This window comes from Oncorhynchus keta, chromosome 22 (assembly GCF_023373465.1).
Source record: "Oncorhynchus keta strain PuntledgeMale-10-30-2019 chromosome 22, Oket_V2, whole genome shotgun sequence".
In the NCBI taxonomy this organism is placed as follows: domain Eukaryota; kingdom Metazoa; phylum Chordata; class Actinopteri; order Salmoniformes; family Salmonidae; genus Oncorhynchus; species Oncorhynchus keta.
This window is the reverse complement of record NC_068442.1, coordinates 44,214,068-44,236,665: the sequence shown is the minus strand read 5'-3', so window position 1 is coordinate 44,236,665 and position 22,598 is coordinate 44,214,068. Positions and strand designations below refer to the sequence as shown.

The window sequence follows — 22,598 nt, the reverse complement described above, 5'->3', positions numbered from 1 at the left end:
TTGTATGACTCATTTGAATTTCCTAGACTTTTAGGCCTCAAGCCTAGTAAGCATCTCCTTGTTCATGCTTAACCTTAGGATCTATATTCTTGGAATGCTTGTTAATGCTATGTAACTGAAGCTTCCTACCTTGTATGTGAACACATTCATTGTTAAAATGTGCCTTTGATCTTGACAATTGTCAGACCAATTCTTACGTGTCTGTGTCAACTCATTGCCTAACGCTTGCTTATTTTAATGACCCATATGGAGTCAAACATTTGAAAAGGCTAATTACTTTGTCTTATTACGAGTTGCATGTGGAGTATATACCCCCACATGTTAAATATTACTGCCCACTACAGTCCTACCTTTCAGGGTAGTTTGCCTGGTGATTTTGGAGGGGTCAGACTGATTCTAGCATGAGTTACATACAGGTACTATGCTAACCGTGAGATATTAGCACACAAGACCATTTGAAAAAACAAAGATGTTTATTGAATGGGTAATGGAGCAGATTGCTTTCCTCTCTTTTCAGACAGTGAGGACAACAGTCCATCTGAGCCAGTTCAAACTCTCCCACAAGCTAAATCTTTTGACTCATCTGCGTAAGGAAGTGTCACTTTGACCGCAATGACAGGGCGAGCCGCCAACTAAGAGGTAAGACACAAAACTACAGCCCAGGTAACAAAACAGCATGATGAGAAACAAAAAGACAGTGGCCAGAGGTCCCACCCCCCTCCCCCAATCTCAAATAGACGTTCCTCTCCCCATGGCTCAATTAGCTCACTCTGGCTATTTACAGTTTCTGGCCTCATCTCAGCCTGGGCGAAGAGTAATGAAATGGGATGTCAGTCGTTGTCGCTGTCATGATAGGCTGGGGGGGATCCATTGGCTGTAAAGGGGATGTGTTGGTGTTGGTGGGGGGTATTATTCCTGTGTATCAGTCATATTCATGGGCGTGTGTGATGGGGGGACAAGGCTTGGTTGTTATTTGTCAGAGGGGTGGATGACTCCCCCCCCCCATCTCCAGCATTCTGTTCTGTGGGCCGCTCAACCGAGGCCAGGGTGGCTGTGACCTCATCCACTCTCCTCTTCTCCACAGTCCCATAAAACACCAGGGCTTGACGTTACGGCTTCTTCACCTTCTTGATGGACGAGGAGCTGGATGCGGATTCTCTGCGTTTACGCTGGAAAGACACAAAAAAATATGCACCAAACGCTATCAGCCGTTGGTCCAGAACATGTATAAATCTGCATAACTTCACACTAAACTATGAGAATATTAAGAACTGTGCACATTGGAACATTTTCTAAATGTATTCTCTTTGACAAGTTGTATTCAGCTACCTCCGGTTAAAACAACAGGGTCATATTCATTAAGATACACTATCAAAACGTATTGCAACGGACAACGGAAATAGGCATTTCTTACTGGACAACTTTAGCAGGGACGCAAACTGGTGAGGGCTCAAAAAGATGACACAAACATGCAAAACATCTCTGCTATGGAGAAATGCAGGTTGGAACTAATTAAACAACAAAGAATATGATCTACATGATCAGTCTCGGTGTGTAAAATAAAAAGTGGTTAATATGAACCCAACTCACAGCTAAAAAAATGTAAAGTAAGCAATCCACTGTTATTTGTTGCCTAGACTTTACTGAAAACGAGCCTTGAGAAAGAAACAATACACTAATATTGCAGTTAGCCATGAAGGCCTTTATAATGGAACGTTTGTGACCATACACATCTAAATATTGCACTTGGGACAAAAACATCTTAAAGTAGCAATAGAATGAAAAAGGCATACTATTTTAGCTGTATTATAGTGGCCACTATAGATATCGATCAAGAGCACAAAGCTACATGTGTGCAAGAATAACGTTCATTGAGTAAAATAAAGTAGAATCCAACCAGTAGTGATCCAACCCCCCTCTCCCCTCCCAAACTTTTGTCATCGGATCTACAGGAAATCACACTGGTCACCTATTTTGGATTCAAAATGGCAAATTTCGCAAAAAAAGGTGACCAGTTTGCATCCCTGGTTCAGGTAGTCCCTCACGTGTCGGTCTGTTTAATTCCATTTCAAATCATAGCAAATTGTATTTGTCACATATACACCTGCCGAATACAACCTTACCGTGAAATGCTTACTTTGGTGCCTAAAGGTTTTTGTGAGCGGGGTGGGCTGAGAGACTTACTGAGTTGGGGGTGAGTGGAGCTCCCACCACATCGATGATCTGCTCCTTGGCCTCGCCCTTGATGTCGTCTGGGCCGGGCCAGGTGGGGACCTCGGGGCCTCCAGGGGTCTCTAGTCCTCCTCCTCCTGGGGGCCCGACGGGGACCCCCCCTCCTCCTCCAGCCTTCAGCAGGGCCTCGTAGCGGTGGCGTAGCATCTGTTGTTCGTACTCACAGTTACCGTGGGCCTGCTTCAGCTCATAGACCAGCACCAGGTCACTGCGCAGCTCGTTGAACATCTGGACTATCTCCTCTGTGGGCATGGGGTTCAGGTCTACACAGAGAGAGCAGTGTAGAGAAAGATGAAACACACACAGATAGGAAATATCCCACTAACCATTGTACCAGGCCCACAATGCATTGGCAGTAACCAAACGGTTTGCCTTGTTTTACTTGACCTACATGGACAAATCAACTCAAAGGATATTTAAGTCCAACTATCTAGTCAGAGTGCCTTGGTCTGTGTTTGCTCTATTTTTTTCACCTTTATTTAACCAGGTAAGCCAGTTGAGAACAAGTTCTCATTTACAATTGTGACCTGGCCAAGATAAAGCAAAGCAGTGCGACACAAACACCAAAACAGAGAGTTACACATGGAATAAACAAACATGCAGTCAATAACACAATAGAAAAGTCTATATACAGTGTGTGCAAATGAGATAAGATGAGGTAAGGCAATAAATAGGTCATAGTGGCAAAATAATTACAATTTATTAATTAAACACTGGAGTGATAGATGTGCAGAAGATGAATGTGTAAGTAGAGATACTGGGGTGCAAAGGAGCAATGAATAACAGTATGGAGCTGAGGTAGTTGGATGGGCTATTTACAGATGGGCTATTTACAGATGGGCTATTTACAGATGGGCTATTTACAGATGGGCTTTTTACAGATGGGCTTTTTACAGATGGGCTATTTACAGATGGGCTATTTACAGATGGGATATTTACAGATGGGATATTTACAGATGGGGAATTTACAGATGGGCTTTTTACAGATGGGCTATTTACAGATGGGCTATTTACAGATGGGATATTTACAGATGGGATATTTACAGATGGGCTATGTACAGGTGCAGTGATCTGTGAGCTGCTCTGACAGCTGGTGGGGAGGGAGATATTTATATTGGAATGGTAGTTATGTTATTACCAGACCTGGGTTTAAATGTTACACGGAACAAAAATATAAATGCAACATGTAAAGTTTTGGTCCCACGTTTCATAAAATAAATAAAAGACTGTAGAAATGTTTTATATGCACAAATTTGTTTATATCCCTGTTAGTGAGCATTTTTCTTTGACAAGATAATCCATCCACCTTAAAGGTGTGGCTTATCAAGAAGCTGATTAAACAGCATGATCATTACACAGGTGCAGCTTGTGCTGGAAACTATAAAAGGCCACTAGTTGAGGGAGTGTGCAATTGGCATGCTGACTTTAGGAATGTCCACCAGAGCTGTGCCAGAGAATTTAAATGTTGCATTTCTCTACTATAAGCCGCCTCCAACATCAGGCCTTGTGGTTAGAGCTTTGGGCCAGTAATCGAAAAGTTGCTGGATCGAATCCCCGAGCGAACAAGGTAAAAATCTGTCATTCAGGGTAGCCTAGTGGTTAGAGCATTGGACTAGTAACCGGAAGGTTGCAAGTTCAAACCCCCAAGCTGACAAGGTACAAATCTATTGTTCTGCCACTGAACAGGCAGTTAACCCACTGTTCCTAGGCCATCATTGAAAATAAGAATTTGTTCTTAACTGACTTGCCTAGTTAAATAAAGTTTAAAAAAATAATAATATCTGCCCCTGAACAAGGCAGTTAACTCACTGTTCCCCGGTAGGTCGTCATTGAAAATAAGAATTTGTTCTTAAAACTGACTTGCCTAGTTAAAAGGTTACATTTTTAAAAAATGAAAAAAATACACAGAAAATAAGTATTTCAATAACAAATAATACACATATTTGAACCCAGGTCTGGTTGTTTGTGCGAGTCAGACAGTGCCTTGGTTTGCTGTTTAACATTTATGCTGAGGAGATTATGGTAGGTATTATGCCTAACTGAACTCACCCACTTCCCTCTCTGTCAGGATCTGGTCAATGGCCTTGATCTTCTTCTGGCCTACCGAGCTCGGCAGCTTCATCTGTAAGACACACAGAAAATTATATGTTGGGGTGTATGGGGATAAACATCTTCACCTCTGGCGGTTAATTAGTCTGAAATGCACTTCAGCGTGGCTGATCAAAATGCTTTTACCTGCCCCAGTTTGACATATTACCTGTGGAGTACACTCCACTCCTTTACCCACAATGCATTTTACATAGAGAGCAGCATCTCTCCATTAGTCATGGAGATGAATAAGCCCCCTCTGCTACATCCTACAGATATTAGCGTGCCGCTAATGGCATAAATTATGGTTTTGCTGATGAGAGCAAGGGAAAGGTCCCAAATGGCCCCCTATTCACTAGGGCTGGGAATTGCCACGGACTTCACAATACGATATTATCACGGTACTTAGGTGCTGATACGATATGTATTGCGATTCGATAACGTGATTTTATTGTGATTTGAGGTTCCAAATATATTGCTCTCTATATGTCTGCTGCAGAGACAAGAAAGGGCATGAGAAAATGTGTTTATCAGTCATGGAAATAAAAGTGCTGAAAACATGTTGGCTCACTATTTAAAAAGATGAGAACAAACTATAGGATGAAGTTTTGGTGCAGGTACAGCCGACTCATGCTAGCTAACACTACCTATCAAAAAATCTAAAACGTATTTATATTATCCAAAAATAATATTGCGATATTACTTTTTAGTAGTGCACTACACGGGGAATAGGGTGCCATTTGGGACACAGAGCCAGGTCTAACATGCTCCATCCACTATGAGCATACATCACATGCTGCAGTATACCATACTAGACAAGTAAATTATCCTTTTAAAATAGAGCGTTAGTGGAGTTTCCAAAAAACTCAAATGGTGTTTCAAATGAGAGTTCTTTACGGTGTTTCAAATGAGAGTTCTTTACGGTGTTTCAAATGAGAGTTCTTTACTGTGTTTCAAATGAGAGTTCTTTACGGTGTTTCAAATGAGAGTTCTTTACGGTGTTTCAAATGAGAGTTCTTTACGGTGTTTCAAATGAGAGTTCTTTACGGTGTTTCAAATGAGAGTTCTTTACGGTGTTTCAAATGGGAGTTCTTTACGGTGTTTCAAATGGGAGTTCTTTACTGTGTTTCAAATGAGAGTTCTTTACTGTGTTTCAAATGAGAGTTCTTTACGGTGTTTCAAATGAGAGTTCTTTACGGTGTTTCAAATGAGAGTTCTTTACGGTGTTTCAAATGAGAGTTCTTTACGGTGTTTCAAATGGGAGTTCTTTACGGTGTTTCAAATGGGAGTTCTTTACGGTGTTTTAAATGGGAGTTCTTTATGGTGTTTTAATGGGAGTTCTTTATGGTGTTTTAATGGGAGTTCTTTATGGTGTTTTAATGGGAGTTCTTTATGGTGTTTTAATGAGAGTTCTTTATGGTGTTTTAATGAGAGTTCTTTATGGTGTTTATGGAGTTTCAATGAAAATGCTTTATATTGATCTTTGAGAGGGAAGCTAAGGTCCTATTGTGATATTTGGAGGGGGAACAATCTAAGCAAATCAATATACTATTCCTATACAGATCATTTGTGACTGATCATTTTAGTGCATGGCCATGCTTACCCTCTGGCTGCGTAGCGTGACTCCAGCTGATTTGAAGTCGGGGAATTTGATGCCTGCCGTCTCAGGAACAGTCTGTTGTGGACAGACAGGGAGACAGTAGAGAGGTGAGCACAGAGACAAGACAAACAAGCAGGGTGGCATCAGGTTCCTTATTAAGCGATTGGGCGAATGGGAGTGTTTGTATACCGGTTTCTCCATCTCTCGTTTCAGCGGGAGCTTCTTCTTGGTAGCCTTGCGCTCGGCACGTCTCATCTCTGTGTTGGTGTCTGCTGCTGTGATGAGCTTCTGCAGGTCCTGGGCCTTCTTCTCGCGATCCTTCTTCCTGCTCTCCATCTTCCTTAGCTCCTGCATCAGATACTCCTCTTCTGCCACCTTCAGGGCAAAACGGGTAAGTGCAACATGAGCGGGGGATTAAGACAACTATTATCTTGGACTACCATTTCAACCTTCAACACTAACAGTGGAATTGTCTTTGGGGAAGTGCTGCTAACCTGATCAGGCGTGCGGTTGAATAATCTCTCCAGCTGCTCTTTCCTGCGCCTCTCGTGACCCGCGTCAAATACGTACATCTTGGGCTCTGTCCCTGTTGCAGCGCGGACCTTGGTCAGCTTACCGCAAATGTTGTAGTAACGTTCCTTCAGGTCCTCCGTTGACCGTTTCTTAAAGTAAAAATACAGAAATGTTACCGGCAGGTACAATTATCATGGGAAGACATTATATTTCACGATGCAACACATTCAAATATTTACCTAAAAAAAAATTATAATATTCTAAATGTTTTGAAATACTTGAATCCTTCTTTTCTGTATTGTGATTTGTGGATTCCAATTCTGTATTTAAAATGTGTGTGTGTGTGTGTAATGTCAGTCATAGATAGCCTCCTCACTCTGTATTGCTGATGGTCGTAGCGGTCGTGGACGACGATGAAGCGCAGGTCAAAGCGCTTGCACAGGTCAAACAGGTGGTCCGTCTCCGCCTTGGTCCAGCCGTCATCATGGAGATACATCTGGTACTCCTGCTCCGAGTACACTGGCACCTGCACTGCCTAGGGAGGAGGAGACGGAGAGAGATTTTTGCATTTGCTTTGGCAATGAAGCCCCTTTGAATTGAAAGAGAGGGAGACGGGTGGTCACAGGGAGGGAGAGAGATGGAGAGAGGGAAGGGGTATGGAGTGAGGGAGGTAGAGAGATGGAGAGAGATGGAGAGCGAGGGAGGTGGAGGGGGAGCGATGTGTTAGACCGACAGTGATGAAGTGAACAATAAAGAGATAAAAACAATGAGAAACCCCTCTCCTTACCTTGTTGAAGCGGGCGAAGGGGTAGTCCTTGCCTTCCTCTGCCATGCGTCTCCAGTGGTGGAAGACGGCTCCGTCTCGGCGGGCTGGGTTGGTGAAGGGCATCCATTTCCAGGGTCGCACCCGCTTACAGCCCAACTTGGCCTTCACTGTCCGGTAGCCCTGAGTAGTGTCACTGGGCAGCAGGGGGGGAGCATCTCTGCTGAGAGACAGGTGGTGGTCAGAATACTAATTCAGTGACACACCCTATTAAACGCAACAATACAGAAATTAAATCACAAGTAAATAGCATTTTATGAGACATCAGTGTTGACGTAAATCTAATTGTATTGGTCACATACACATATTTAGTAGATGTTATTGTGGATGTAACGAAATGCTTGTATTCCTAGCTCCAACAGCGCAGAAGTATCTAACAACTCAAAAGTAAAAGAATGGAGTATGTTCAGCCCAAGAGGCAGGGCAGCCAGACAGAGGGAGTTTGGGTCAAACAGGGTTCCTACTTCTTGTCTGAGTAGAGCAAGGCGTACACCTCTCTGTGCATCCCCTCTGGTCTCTTGAAGGTCAACGTTTCATTTGTTTTCTTGGCCTTTTTCTGTAATGGGGGGGATTAAGGTTGAGTGCAGATCGTCAACTGTGCAATTTAGATGTAAACGATAGACTGTCAGTTGATAGACTTGCGCTAATGAAACTCAACAATGGACAGTTGGGACACAAGTAAGTTGTTCCACACAAGCCACTCTCACACACCATCAAAAGACAGGTCCTCGGCAGGTTGTGACCAGAGGACATCATTCTTACCTTCTCGGAGTTGATGAAATCCTTCTTACTGATCGGCCCATCATTGTCCCCTCCGGTCAACTCCAGAATATCTCTCACATCGGCACCAGCTGCCATGATGACGTGTGCTGTAAAGAATAGTTACTCTGTATTTGTATTCTGTCATTGTGTGTCAAATGTATGTCATCACCTGATAGCTCACCTAACTATCAAGTTACTTACCAAACGTTATTGGCTAGACATGGCAAGCGGAGCTAGCAAGCAATGTAGTTAACTAATCTCTTTGCAGAGGCTACTACTCGGTCTTTGCAGGAAACCAACGTTAGCAGTCTATACTTTATGGATTAATAATTAAGTTAACATATGTATTAAGTGTATTCAAAGAGGATACTTGAATTTCGTGTCGATAATTTAGTTAGTTAATTAATGCGTCGCTCACGTTGACTAGTTAACGTTAGCTTTCAAGCAAATATGTTCAGCGAGCCGGCTTTGGCAAACGTTGCCGCGCTAAAGCCCAGCAGGGACATAGCTAGTTATGAAATAGTTCATTTTCAACGTAACGTTTTACCGTTTACCTTTTTGGTGAATCCACGTGTCTGTTTTTGTCTTTTAAAGCGAAAATTCTGTGAAAGTATAAAAATTGTCTAGCTAGCTAACCGGCTAACAACAAGCTATAATCAACAAGCTTGCGTTCAGCGGAAACCGGAAGTAATTCTTCTTCGCCAGTAAAGCCCCTTCTGTAAATAAGTTTGTCGCCACTTACTGATGCGGAGGGGGTGAACTTGGAACTAAATTATTTACCCACATAAAAAAAACGTATTTATTTATTTCACCTTTGTTTAACCAGGTAAGCCAGTTGAGAACAAGTTCTTATTTACAACTGCGACCAAGCCAAGATAAAGCAAAGCAGTGCAACACAAACAACAACACAGAGTTACACATGGAATAAACAAACGTACAGTCAATAACACAATATAAAAGTATATATACAGTGTGTGCAAATGAAGTAAGATTAGGGAGGTAGGGTAATAAATAATAATAAAATAATTACAATTTACCAAATAAACACTGGAGTGATAGATGTGCAGATAAATCATTGATAAATGATATGACACAACTTGTGCCATATGTTGTCATATATAAGACATGAATACATGTACAGAAGAAACATGTTGACTGTTTCCTTAAAATCATTATTACAGTGCTAGCTGTGCCACCAGAGACTCTGAGTTTGAGCCCAGGCTCTGTTGCAGCCGACCGAGAGGCCCTTGGGGCTGCGCCCAATTGGCCCAGCGTCGTCTGGGTTAGGGAGGGTTTGACCGGAAGGGATATCCTCGTCTCATCGCGCACTTGCAACTCATGTGGCGGGCCGGGCGCAGTGCGCGATGACCAGGTCGCTAGGTGTACGGTGCTTCCTGGTTGGATGCGCGCTGTTAAGAAGTTGTTTCGGAGGACGCATGGCTCTCGAACTTCGCCTCTCCCGACTCCGTACGGAGACAAGACAGTAACTACTAACAATTGGATACTACAAAATTGGGGAGAAAAAGGGGGTAAAAAAAAAATCTATATATAAAAATATAATTATTAAAAACAAGTTTATTATTGTTCTGAACATGCCCCACATTTTCCAAAGTAGACTGAAATTGGAATGATACGATGTCTCCTGGAAGATACATTCAGAAAATGATTGGATGGGTTAACAACAAAGATTACATACAATTAACATTTTAAGTGAATTGCTTTCTTATACTTGAATACAGAGGAATTCAACACAAAAAAAACATTTTTTTTTGTAACCTGTCCACTCTATTTTCTCATCTTCCTCATCCTCTACTTCCTGTTCATTCTGCTTGATCTCAGAGGTGTACTCAGACTGAACCACCACGCGGTAAGAGAACTGGTCTGAGTAGCACTAGTAAATGTAAATGGACCACACTACTATTGACTGGGATTTTGACTCAGCCAACAGTGAAATCCTGGACATGGAATCTATACTCCCCTTCACACATCAGGACAACCTTGTTGAGGTAACGGATGCCATCCTGGTATTCTTTGGGCAGCTTCCTGTTATTCTGGGCAGTTTGTGAGACCATTGGCAGCGTTACACAGTGGAAATAGTTGTTTGAGCATTCATGGTTGTGGATATACACGCTGGTATGCCAGTTTAGCTTTTTAAACAGGGCAAAATAAGCACTGTTGTGCACAGGGGTGTTGAAGGAGGCTCTGAGTCATGGCTTGCCAGTGTAGATCCTGGGTGTGTATTCCACTTTTTTATGGAGGAGGTTCCCAAGCAGCATCCGGAAGGGCAGCGCATTGAACTGAACAGCCTGCAACATGCCGGCATCATACAACTCTAGTTGGTCCATGTACAGTTTAGACTTAGCTTTGAAGTTGAAAATATTTTAAGCAGCGATCATGGGAAAAGGGATGCATTCCAAAAGGGCCACCTGGGCTTCGTGGGTGGATGAGTTACCCTGATCCAACACCCAGTCCTCCAAACCTTTTAGCAAGAAGGCCTCCTCTGGCACTACCACGTATGAACGGGCCAGAAGGGTCTTTACTGTGCCCAGGCCAAGACCAGTCCAGGCTGGGGAATGGCTCAGTGACTTACAGCTCCAGGCAAGGTAGCGCAGACAGGTTTCCTGCAGAACTGGGTCGCCTGTACAGACGGAGTGCTCGTACAGAGAGGTCTGGAAGGAGGAATCCTCTGGGAGCAGTCAGGTGAAGAGCCTCCCTGCCGCCTCCTGGAGCTGCGTCAGACTCCAGTGGGACACCATCTTGTGGAGGATGAGGGCGAGGTGATGTTGATTTGCCTTGTGTACAAAGATACCTGGGGAAGAAGGAGACACAAGATACATGGATTCTCTGCCATGACACGGCTTTGACGAAGAAAGGGTGGATGTAATAGCAGGCTAACTAGGATAACGTTTGTAAAGTAAAGCATGTTGGTCTCACCTTACCTTAGGAAGTTGGTGAAATGAGGGCGGCAGTTGAGTCTAACGTCTAGGTTGAAGTTAATGAAGTTCTCCTCCTTTGTGACGTTTAAGATGGACGCCTCTGGATCGAGAGACGATCAGCTTGTGAACACAGATGTTTTCCACAGTGCTGTTTGCGACCCGACCCGCACCATGATGTCAAAGTCACAGTCACGTCCACTTTCAAACAGCCCCCCCATGTGGTTAGCAAGGCCTGTGTTGTGGTCCAGGGTGTAGACACGGCTGATATTCTGAGCAGATTCAGATCAAATAAAATAATATTGGTCAATCACATCATATATTGGTCAAGCACATCATATTTTGAAAAGCACAAACAGTATATAAACAAAATATCAGAAATTGATCATACATTTTCTTCCAATCTAAAAGAACGATTCATTGTAAACTGGTGGAGGCTGCTTAGGGGAGGACAGCTCATAATAGTGACCGGAATGGAATGGTATCAAACATGGTTTTAATGTGTTTGATACCACTCCATTCCAGCCATTATTATGAGCAGTCCTCCCCTCAGCAGCCTCCACTGTTGTAAACTGTGCACCTCCTTGAGCATGTACTGTAACAGTCGTCTATACTAGCATTCCAAAGTGAGCCATGGACCAAACATTTCTGCTGTTTCAATTTTCAGTAAGTGCATTTCAATGATACTGTGTCTGGTCTTTAGTTTTTTTGTGGATGAGTCTTTGTGGTCATTGGTCAGTCTTACCTCTCTCACAGACCACACCTCAGTTTGTTGACCCCCCCCAGCCTTTGAAGAGACCGTGGGGTCTCTTGCCCTGTCCCATCACAGTTTAGAGCCTGTGTCCAGATTACAGATGGGTCATGGGTCAATAAAAACAAACAGGGAAGGTGTGATATTCTGTACCTATGCAAAGATCCACAAGGGGCTAGTTTCCCGAACACAGATCAAGCCTTCATTGAATCAAAACTGCGATGAGTGGATACAAGAGAGGTTATACAGATCCAACCTAACTTGTCCGTATATTCCAGCCACCACGGAAGTAAGAGCACCAGGTTAGTTAGATGGCAACACACCACCTGTGCCTCAATAATGTCCGAGTTGTCTTCACACATGGTCCCCCACTGTCCATTATAGTAGAACTCCACACAGCCCTCAGAGGACAGCTTACCCCCCACCAGCCTCATGGCCCCATTCTGTAACTAATAGCGAGAAATAGTAATGGTGTCTTTTTGTAGGCACTAAACTCCGCCATGGTTGTTCTATGAGATAATCTTCATCAACTGACGTCACTTTTTGTGATTTGTTAAGCATTTATGTCATTTAAAAGAAGGCTTCATAATTCATCAAGGTCATGTTAACTGACTGATATTATATACTCTCTTTTTTTCTACTGTGTTATTGACTTGTTAATTGTTTACTCCATGTGTAACTCTGTGTTGTCTGTTCACACTGCTATGCTTTATCTTGGCCAGGTCGCAGTTGCAAATAAGAACATGTTCTCAACTAGCCTACCTGGTTAAATAAAGGTGAAATAAAAATAAATAAATACATCTCATAGAACTAAATGTATAAGATCTGCTAAGTCTGTGTTAATCTCAGACCTTATTTTCAGCATTTATCCCCAAACCCTATTCTTTCCCCATTCATTTTCCCCAAAGGAATGGCTGAACGAACCAGAGGAAACTCATTTCTGTTTTTTAGGACTGCAAGCTGGCGAGCTCTATAGTTCCCCAAAAGCAGTGATAAATCAGTCCCCCAGTACCAGTTAACCAACTAAACAGTCCTTCAGGATCGCATGATCTTGGCCGAAAGGGTACAGATCACAAAAGGGTACAAATAACAACAAAATGATCAATAAGTTCAAAGGATAATAATAAACAAGCATCCAATTGTCTACTCTAAACTTCAAAGCTAAGTCTAAACTGTACATGGACCAACTATAGGGCCAATTTATCTTGGCCCTATCACCTATCAGTGGCGCAGCGGTCTAAGGCACTGCATCTGAGTGCTAGAGGCGTCACTACAGACACCCTGGTTTAATTCCAGGCTGTATCACACCCAGACGTGATTGGGAGTCCCATTGGGCGGCGCAAAACTGGCCCAGTATCGGCCGGGTTTGGCCGGTATAGGCCGTCATTGTAAATAAGAATTTGTTCTTAACGGACTTGCCTAGTAAAATAAAGATTAAAATAAAAACAAATAAAACATAAGCTGATTTCAGTCAGTGTATGGTCATGGCTAGAAAACATATAGCTTTTGTCAAATTAATGCCAAAAGTTAACATTTTAGCTAACCTTTTCCCAACCTTAACCTCATTTTCCTAACCTGTTATGTTAGTTCTTCTAACCTACTAAGTAACCTTTCCTAACCTTTTACAAAAAGTCAAATCTGACAAAAACTGTATACCATCTAGTTAAAACCTCAGTGGCTGTGGAATGAATGCATTGTTGGAATGGAATGTTGGCAGTTAATTATAAAAATGTTTGCAATAATTCGTCTTAAACATGCTGGCTAGCTTAGCTAACAAACATACAGTGCAGATAATATTCAAATTCATTGTTTTACAGGACATCTTCTGACAGTACTAGCAAACCACAGTTGACCAATTCCCTCCCCAAAAAGGCTAACTTTTTCTAGTTCTATGGTACACTGTACCAGGTGGGAGGAGGCAACGCTGCTAAGCAACACACAACTCGAGACAGCTGTGATTTCCAGCTTGTCGTTTTGGCAGTATACTAACAGCAGGTAATCGATTATTTTCAACAAAGCAATTCACGTTTCAATGTAGGCGTACTTATGTGCGACTCACTCGATAGCATGCCTTGCTAGTTATGCATTTGGTTCAAACGTCTAAAAGCAGGCTTTTAGCTAGCTACTGTACAGTAGCTAGAATAGTTAGGTATTGTTATTAAAAGGCTAGTTAGGTCATCCAGCTAACTAGCTAGCTACTTTTTCCACATTAAAGCTCTGCTTTGTACTCTCTGTTTGACAGTGTCAAAAGCAGTAATGTCCACAAGCAAGGAACAAGCAGCTATCAGTAAAGTTCTGAGTTTCCTTCAAGAGTGGGATCATGGCAACAAGACGGTGCGCAGCCGCATGCTGACCGTGTTTGTGACTCAAAACACTGGAAAGACTTGTCCTGAGTTAGAACTGGAATTCGCACAGGTTGCCAGTCTCTTTCTGGCTCGGCTCACCGCCTGGATGAGGCTGACGTATCCTTGCATAATGCATTTGATGTGGTTAGATAACCAGTCCAGTGCTGTGGTGTCATATCCACATACAAAGGCAGCATGTTTGGAGAAGGTGATGCAAAACAAATGTGGTGTATTTTGTCATTTTCATTTACTCAGGCGCATTCAGCTACATGTTCGGAACATGCTTAGGTCTTCAACTGAAAGCAGTTGGAGTGTTCCTCTCTGCAGCTAGCAAGTGAGTGGAAAAACATTGTCTGAAATTGTATAGCTAACACATTAATCTCTTGCACCATAAGGTTTAGTCACATACCCTTGATCTTTCCACAGTCATCGTTATCTCATAGAGTTCCTGGAGGTTGGAGGGGTCCTAACCCTCCTGGAGATCTTAGGTCAGAAACAGACCAAGGAGGAGGACAAGGCAGAGGCCATTCGGCTGCTTCAGATAGTCTCCAACGCTGGACGCAAGTACAAAGAGCTAATCTGCGAAAGCTATGGTAAACAACTCACCAAACTATCTCTATGATACATACCGTGTTTTTAGTATGCAGTTGGACTGTTAAAGTTCAAATTGAAATGATCTATGAGTTTTGAGTTTTTCAGTCTATGATTAAAGACTGATTGGCAAATAATAATAATAATTCATTTAATTTGTAAAGAGCTTTTCTCAGTGCAAAAAAAATACAAACAAATAATAATACAAAAAATCCAAAACACAGAACTTAGAACATAGACATCCATCAAAGCTATATATATATATAGGTGTCGCCAGATCCGGAGGACGTGAGAATCGAATTAGCAGAGGGCCTTGAAAGCGTTTCTGAACAGCACGGTCTTGAGCTGTGCCTTAATAACCTTTTACTGCATTGGGCTAAATCAGGGTAGTTTTAAACAAATCTACTTTGAAACCAAAGTATACACCTCACACACAGTGGTATAAATGGTATACATTTCAACTCTATGGTGCAGGCGTCTTATTTTTCTGTTGTTGCACCTCAATATTACACTTTATATACATCACAGAAGACTGAAATATTACAAAACTGTTTGACATAGAAACAGCAGATTTTTGGATGTTAAAAAAGTGATGTTTATTAATGATGAAATATTGAGAAATATGAATAACATTCCACCCATAAGTCCAGTAGTTATTTGACTGCAGGAAAGGGCTACAGGAGCACAGAGATTCTGCAGCCCTAATAGTGTCTGGAAGTGCGTTCAACAGCCATGGAGCCGCGCAACAAAGTCCTGTCACCCCCTAGTTTTTAGTCAGCTGTGGGGCTGCTGACGGGAGAAGGACCTAGAGGAGTGAAGGGTGTGTGTTGTTGATTGGTTAATGTTGCTTGATTGGTTCTCAGACCATATCACTGTGTCCACTGTTTCCTGTCCACGTGGCTTGCAGGTGTGAGAGCCATTGCAGAGTGTCTGGCCAAGTCCAAGACAGAGGGGACCCAAGAGACAGCACGGGCCCTGTTGGAGTCCCTGGCCCATGGAAACCCCAAATACCAGAACCAGGTGTACAGAGGTCTGATTGCCCTGCTGACCTGTATCTCGCCCAAGGCCCAGCAACTGGTCTTGCAGACCCTCCGCATAGTACAAGTATAACAACACACATACACATAGGCAGTCACACACGCTTGCTGACACACAGGCATGCATTCAAGTGCACACACACACACACACACACACACACACACACACACACACACACACACACACACACACACACACACACACACACACACACACACACACACACACACAGGTTCAACTAACTGAAAATCCAGCTGTGTGTGACCTTGTCATACACACCTGACTGCTATGGCTTGAGTGTATTTATGAAGGTAAATGATTGGATATAATTCTGACCCCTAACAGGACATAGTGAAGGAAGCCCACCCCAGCATCGTGGGACCTCTGTTGAATTTGTTGAGGTCCCTGCATTTGGAGGTGCAATATGAGGGTAAGTAATAGCTAGGTGTGCGTGTCAACTCTCAGCTATCCAGACAGCCTGTTCTACATGTATTTCAAATACAGATCTCTTCCATTGACATCTTCAACATCTGCTTGTACTTCACGCTGTAGTATCTGATTCCTATAGTATGCAGTATTATTTTATAATCTCTTTTGTAATTATTGTGTTGTCTATCTCCCCCCTCTCTCTCTCCCAGCTATCGAGCTGATCACAGATCTCAGGCAGTATGAGGTCAGACCGGCGCTGCTCACAGGTCTCGTAGATCTGCTCAAACCGGCTATGGAGGGAGTGCAGACATACAAGATCCTGGAAGGTCTCACATCTTCTCCTTATTGGTTCCCCAGTAAATGAGAGGCAAAGTCATTGTGCATCTAGTCATTGTGTAGTTCTCATTGCAACCCACTAAGAGCAACCCTATAGGACTACAGTTCTAACGGTCCATTTTTTTCACACACAAGATGTGATATTGCATATGTCTTTTTACATAGTCATCATGCCTGAAGCAATGTAGATCTCCTTTCAGCAAAGAGTTTTTGTCTCAATAAAACACTTGAACTGTTATTGATGTCCATTCCATCAGACCCAGAAATGACCAAGATGACTGAATCCCTGCCAGTGTATGTCCAACAAGCTGCGGCAGCCAAAGCTTTAAGGTGAAGTCAGAACCCTCATGTATGGGTATCCCTTAGAAATGTCATTCTGACATGGTCTGTGAATTTTCCACAAACTGTCTGAAACTGAAAACTGAAGTTAAATGCTGTATATTAGTAGTATCAGCGGCTAATCTGATTTATTTGTCACTCACTTGTTAACTTAGAAGTGATTTGCTTGTTATTTTATATTGCCACTCAGCCCATATTTAGTACTTTAAATGTAATGACATACAGATCAGTACAATTAGTACAATCCAGGCTGTATCACAACCGGCCGTGATTGGGAGTCCCATAGGGCGGCGCACAATTGGCCCAGCGTCGGCAGAGTTTGGCCGGTGTAGCCCGTCATTGTAAATAAGAATTTGTTCTTACCTGACTTGCCTGGTTTAAATTTTTTTTAAACATTTTTTTTAATGAAATGTGTATTAGCCTGTAACAGTAATGTTCATGATCATCATATACCAATGCTGACTGTTTTGACTACGTGCTGAAGGTTGCTTGCTCAGGGGAGTCAGGAGCTGTCCCAGGAACTGCTTCCTCTCAGAGTGGTGCACCACTTGATGTATGCTATGGGAAACCAGGAGCATGCTGACGCCCAGAGACAAGCGAGCCTGGCGCTGGAGGTAAATCAAATCGAATCAAATAAGTACACACCAGAGTTGGGGAACTGATGGTAGTCAATTCAGGAAGTGATTTGAATAAAAACATCGAACAGCTTTTGAAATAAATCTATTCTACTTTTCAGTTTATTAAGAAGTCATTGAAAAAAAGTTGCTTTTTTTATATTGAATTGGAATTTCAGTTTACTTCCAGAATTGACCAAAACCCTGACACACACACACACATACATAGTAGAAAAGAAATGCATTCATCTAGAATGCATTTTCACATCTATCACAGTTGTGTATACTACCCTACCCACAATTCTGTATACTACCCTGTATATCAGTACAGAGTAGATACTACCCTGTATATCAGTACAGAGTAGATACCACCCTGTATATCGGTACAGAGTAGATACTACCCTGTATATCGGTACAGAGTAGATACCACCCTGTATAGCGGTACAGAGTAGATACCACCCTGTATAGCGGTACAGAGTAGATACCACCCTGTATAGCGGTACAGAGTAGATACCACCCTGTATAGCGGTACAGAGTAGATACCACCCTGTATAGCGGTACAGAGTAGATACCACCCTGTATAGCGGTACAGAGTAGATACCACCCTGTATATCGGTACAGAGTAGATACCACCCTGTATATCGGTACAGAGTAGATACCACCCTGTATATCGGTACAGAGTAGATACCAACCTGTATATCGGTACAGAGTAGATACCAACCTGTATATCGGTACAGAGTAGATGCCAACCTGTATATCGGTACAGAGTAGATGCCAACCTGTATAGTGGTACAGAGTAGATACTACTCTGTATATCGGTACAGAGTAGATACTACTCTGTATATCGGTACAGAGTAGATACCACCCTGTATAGCGGTACAGAGTAGATACCACCCTGTATAGCGGTACAGAGTAGATACCACCCTGTATAGCGGTACAGAGTAGATACCACCCTGTGTATCGGTACAGAGTAGATACCACCCTGTGTAGCGGTACAGAGTAGATACCACCCTGTGTAGCGGTACAGAGTAGATACCACCCTGTATAGCGGTACAGAGTAGATACCACCCTGTGTAGCGGTACAGAGTAGATACTACCCTGTGTATCGGTACAGAGTAGATACTACCCTGTGTAGCGGTACAGAGTAGAATGTAATCACTCAAGCCAAGTCTTATCTCTGCCTTTGTCTTTAGCATTTTGTCCGTACATACCCAGTGGTGGAGGAGCATGTACGCAGAACCATGGGTATCAATCTGTTTGCAGCCTTCATGGTGAGCTGAAATCTATTTTGTATGTAAGAGTATGCATCTACACTGAACCAAAATATAAACACAACATGCTACAATTTCAAAGATTTTACTGAGTTACAGTTCATATAAGGACACCATTCAATTGAAATAAATTCATTAGGCCTTAATCTATGGATTTCACATGAGTGGGAATACAGATATGCATCTGTTGGTCACAGATACCTTAAAGGTAGGGGTGGATCAGAAAACCAGTCAGTATCTGGTGGGACCACCATTTGCTTCATGCAGCGCAACACATCTACTTCACAGAGTTGATCAGGGTATTGATTGTGACCTGTGGAATGTTGTCCCACTCCTCTTCAATGGCTGTGTGAAGTTGCTTGATATTGGCGTTAAGACTGGAACACGCTGTCGTACACATTGATTCAGAGCATTCCAAACATGCTCAATGACAAATGATTGGCTGAGAGAAATTGGTGATAAAAAGATTGTGGGGGCTGTTTTGTTAGACTTCAGTGCGGCTTTTGACATTATCGATCATAGTCTGTTGCTGGAAAAAAAACTTTTCATGTGTTATGGCTTTAGACCCCCTGCTATAATGTGGATAAAGAGTTACCTGTCTAACAGAACACAGGGTGTTCTTTAATGGAAGCCTCTCCAACAAAATCCAGATAGAACCAGAAATTCCCCAATGCAGCTGTATAGGCCCATCCGTGAACAGCATTCTTCTCCAGCATGCCATTGGCCATTGAACGAGTGTTTTCCCACTGAATTTGTTTACGACGCCTAACTGCAGTCAGGTCAAGACCCTGGTGAGGACGACGAGCACGCAAATGAGCTTCCCTGAGACAGAAACCCACAGTTTCATCAGCTGTCCGGGTGGCTGGTCTCAGACGATCTCGCAGGTAAAGAAGCCGGATGTGGAAGTCCTGGGCTGGTGTGGTTACACATGGTTTACCTGTCTAGTTTGGATTTACATTTAATTGGTTGTCAACTAACGGGAATTCGACATGAAATCAACAAAAAATGTCACAATGTCATTTGATTAAGGTTAGAAGTTTGGTGAAAAAAATAATGCTCTTATGTTGATGACTTTTTGCAAATCCAATCAGTTTCCCACGTTGATCCAATGTCATCACTTTGATTTTTTGGCCAGACTGACTGGCACTGGCTAGAGTGGCAAACTGGTCTGAGCAAGGATGTGTATAAACCCTGGACTGTTGATGCTATGTATTGGCTATTGAGAGGCTTTGAAACCACGGGTCGGCCATATTTGCACATTCCAGTGAAGGTACAGTCATAGGAATTAATGGAATTCTATAGTAATTAATAATTGAGGTATGCACTAAGGTATCTGTAATAGAAATGTGGCAAAAACAAATGTAGACATTAATAAAAACATTTCTATAGCTTTCAAAATATTTTTTTTACAACGGTGGGGGCCTGCCAAGGTGGTGGCAGGGTGCATATATGTATATGAATCATTTGGGTCGGAGTCTTCACTTTTTTTTTTTAGATTACAATGCATTCAAATTACTTTTATTAAAAAAGAATGTTTTGTTTGCTTCTCTACATTTTTTTTAGCACAAACCTGAGACTTTCTACATGACGATGGATGAAATTCAAGCAGATATCCTGCTATCAAATAAAGTCAACATTTCGGAAGGTAATTGTATGAGACTTTCCCTTCAGTTTTGTAATATTTGTGTAAGTAAACGTGTATCCCTAAGCCTCACATCATTAATAATAATAATACTAGTTTATTTAACTTTTATATTTGTATCTTTCCATTACAAAATAGAATTTCAAATGAAAATCTTTCATCTTTTTATTTACAGTTCTGGAGCACCAGAGCTCAGAAGACTGAACCAGACAAAGTACAGGCATGCCATTTTGTATAATAATAGTTTACACTTTATTTTAATGTTACAGTCAAATAAATCAATAAAAATAACAAAAAGTATTCAGCCCATATTATTGTTTTTTTAACCGATTTGTTTAGCAACTGTAACCATGAGAAATGCCTTTCAAATGAAGAGAATAAGTGGTTTAGCCTGGGTACCAGTGTTTATAGCTAATACTCCACTTCTTGCTTGCACTGCTGTCATTTGCCAAAGAGAATTGTCTTTCTTCAAATATGAACATTCTATCATAAATGAGCTCAAGGAGATAAGGATTTGGTCCTGATTCCATAACGTTCAGTGCTATCCGGAATCATTTGGACATCCCTACCCTAAACCTTAACTCCTACCTTAACCATAACCTAACCTTTACCGTAATAATTTTAAATGTACATTTGGGGTGTGTTTGTAAATTAAATCTGGAGTGCCAGAGTGCGCTCAGCGCGTTTGTAAATTAAATCTGGAGTGCCAGAGTGCGCTCAGCGCGTTTGTAAATTAAATCTGGAGTGCCAGAGTGCGCTCAGCGCGTTTAAATTAAATCTGGAGTGCCAGAGTGCGCTCAGCGCGTTTGTAAAGTCAGAGCGCTGTCAAGCGGTTCTGGAGTGCCAAGTCTAAGACAAAAAGGCTTCTTAACAGTTTTTATCCCCAAACCACAAGACTAATAATAATAAAATGGCTACCCGGACTATTTGTATTGTGCCCCCCTCTCTTTTACGCTGCTGCTGCTCTCTGTTTATCATATATGCATAGTCACTTTAACTATACATTCATGTACATACTACCTCAATTGGCCCGACTAACCAGTGTCTGTATATAGCCTCACTACTTTATATAGCCTGTCTTTTTACTGTTGTTTTATTTATTTACTTACCTATTGTTCACCTACTACCTTTTTTACACTATTGGTTAGAACCTGTAAGTAAGCATTTCACTATAAGGTCTACTACACCTGTTGTATTTTGCGAACATGACAAATAAACTTTGATTTGATTGTCCGTTCGTAAATTCAGAGCGTTTTACTCCCCTAGCAGACGTCCTAAGGATCCCGATTTTCTCAAACCAAGGATCCCGGATTTTAATCTTCAAACAAAAACCAGTCTGTCAATAATTGCTAGCACATGTCTAATTTCTCAACTAAATACATACTGCAATTCCAACCACAAAACGTCTTCGCTTCGATTTTAAGCCTCACAATACACCAATTTGCCTAGCTAACAGCTGCATATTTGTTTTGGACTTTGTTATAATTATAATTCTGTTTTCGAGGATCCACATGTTGTCATGGAAAATACTCATGTTATTTCCAACAACCAATGAGCAACTTCATATTGAACGTTGAGATTGCCAAAAACCATTCTCTTTGGCAAATGACAGGAGAGGCAAGAAGTGGAATGATAAACAGACTGTTTACCACTTATAGTCTGGGTACCAATCTACCCATTTGTTATATAAGTGTAAATAAATTTGGGAGTAAAAATGTGCTAAAAAATCACAATAAGTTGCATGGACTCATTCTGTGTTCAATAATTGTGTTTAACATGATTTTTTGAATGACTACCTCATCTCTGTACCCTATACATACAATTATCTGTAAGGTCCAAGTAGGGATTTTCAAGCACAGATTTAACCACAATGACAAGGGAGGTTTTCCGATAACTTGCAAAGGGCACAGATTGGTAGATGTATACAAATTAAAAAAGCAGATGCTCAATATCCCTTTGAGCATGGTGACGTTATTAATTAGGCTTGAGATGGTACAGTAGTATATCAATACACCCAGTCACTACACATATACAGGTGTCCTTCCTAACTCAGTTGCCCGTAGAGGAAGGAAAACTGCTCAAGGATTTTACCATGAGGCCAATGGTGATAATTATTTTTTTTTGGACACCACACTCCAAAAAGCAAGTTCTGCAGGCTCTAGTTTTGTCTAATCTTGATTATTGTCCAGTTGTGTGGTATAATGCTGTAAGGAAAGACCTAGTTAAGCTGCAGCTGGCCCAGAACAGAGCGGCACGTTTTGCTCTTAATTGTAATCAGAGGGCTGATATTA

General features: G+C 42.0%; 3 protein-coding genes across 6 annotated transcripts; 1 reads left to right on the top strand and 2 right to left on the bottom strand.

Moving 5' to 3' along the window:
• Positions 1–454: 454 nt before the first annotated feature.
• Positions 455–8,739, bottom strand: LOC118401544 (DNA methyltransferase 1-associated protein 1). 2 transcript variants are annotated; one of them, XM_035799145.2, is made up of 11 exons: positions 8,573–8,739; positions 8,019–8,125; positions 7,721–7,812; positions 7,221–7,419; positions 6,810–6,968; positions 6,415–6,582; positions 6,110–6,295; positions 5,924–5,995; positions 4,282–4,354; positions 2,185–2,495; positions 455–1,169 (listed from the first exon to the last, which is right to left on the bottom strand). In XM_035799145.2, the coding sequence occupies exons 2-11, from the start codon at positions 8,112–8,114 to the stop codon at positions 1,110–1,112; spliced, it is 1,416 nt and encodes a 471-aa protein (XP_035655038.1). In that variant the 5' UTR covers positions 8,115–8,125; positions 8,573–8,739; the 3' UTR covers positions 455–1,109. The 2 variants fall into 2 exon arrangements, with proteins under 2 accessions (XP_035655038.1, XP_035655039.1); XM_035799146.2 differs by having other exon boundaries at positions 7,221–7,416.
• An 836-nt stretch (positions 8,740–9,575) lies between these two features.
• LOC118400679 (galectin-3-binding protein A-like) lies at positions 9,576–13,351 on the bottom strand. Its single transcript, XM_035797690.2, has 4 exons — positions 11,903–13,351; positions 11,148–11,223; positions 10,958–11,054; positions 9,576–10,709 (listed from the first exon to the last, which is right to left on the bottom strand). Exons 1-4 carry the CDS (start codon positions 12,134–12,136, stop codon positions 10,400–10,402), a joined length of 717 nt encoding a protein of 238 aa, XP_035653583.1. The 5' UTR covers positions 12,137–13,351; the 3' UTR covers positions 9,576–10,399.
• A 196-nt stretch (positions 13,352–13,547) lies between these two features.
• On the top strand, positions 13,548–20,607 carry armh1 (armadillo like helical domain containing 1). 3 transcript variants are annotated; one of them, XR_008075701.1, is made up of 14 exons: positions 13,548–13,697; positions 13,945–14,164; positions 14,313–14,381; positions 14,474–14,640; positions 15,546–15,742; positions 16,022–16,106; positions 16,315–16,431; positions 16,699–16,771; positions 17,265–17,394; positions 18,588–18,665; positions 19,441–19,549; positions 19,801–19,935; positions 20,229–20,310; positions 20,483–20,607. XR_008075701.1 is itself a non-coding variant. In XM_035799144.2 (12 exons), exons 2-12 carry the CDS (start codon positions 13,959–13,961, stop codon positions 20,509–20,511), a joined length of 1,233 nt encoding a protein of 410 aa, XP_035655037.1. In that variant the 5' UTR covers positions 13,549–13,697; positions 13,945–13,958; the 3' UTR covers positions 20,512–20,607. The 3 variants fall into 3 exon arrangements, 1 of the variants encoding a protein (XP_035655037.1); XR_008075700.1 differs by having other exon boundaries at positions 19,441–19,935; XM_035799144.2 differs by lacking the exons at positions 19,441–19,549; positions 19,801–19,935 and having other exon boundaries at positions 13,549–13,697.
• The last annotated feature ends 1,991 nt before the right edge of the window (positions 20,608–22,598 follow it).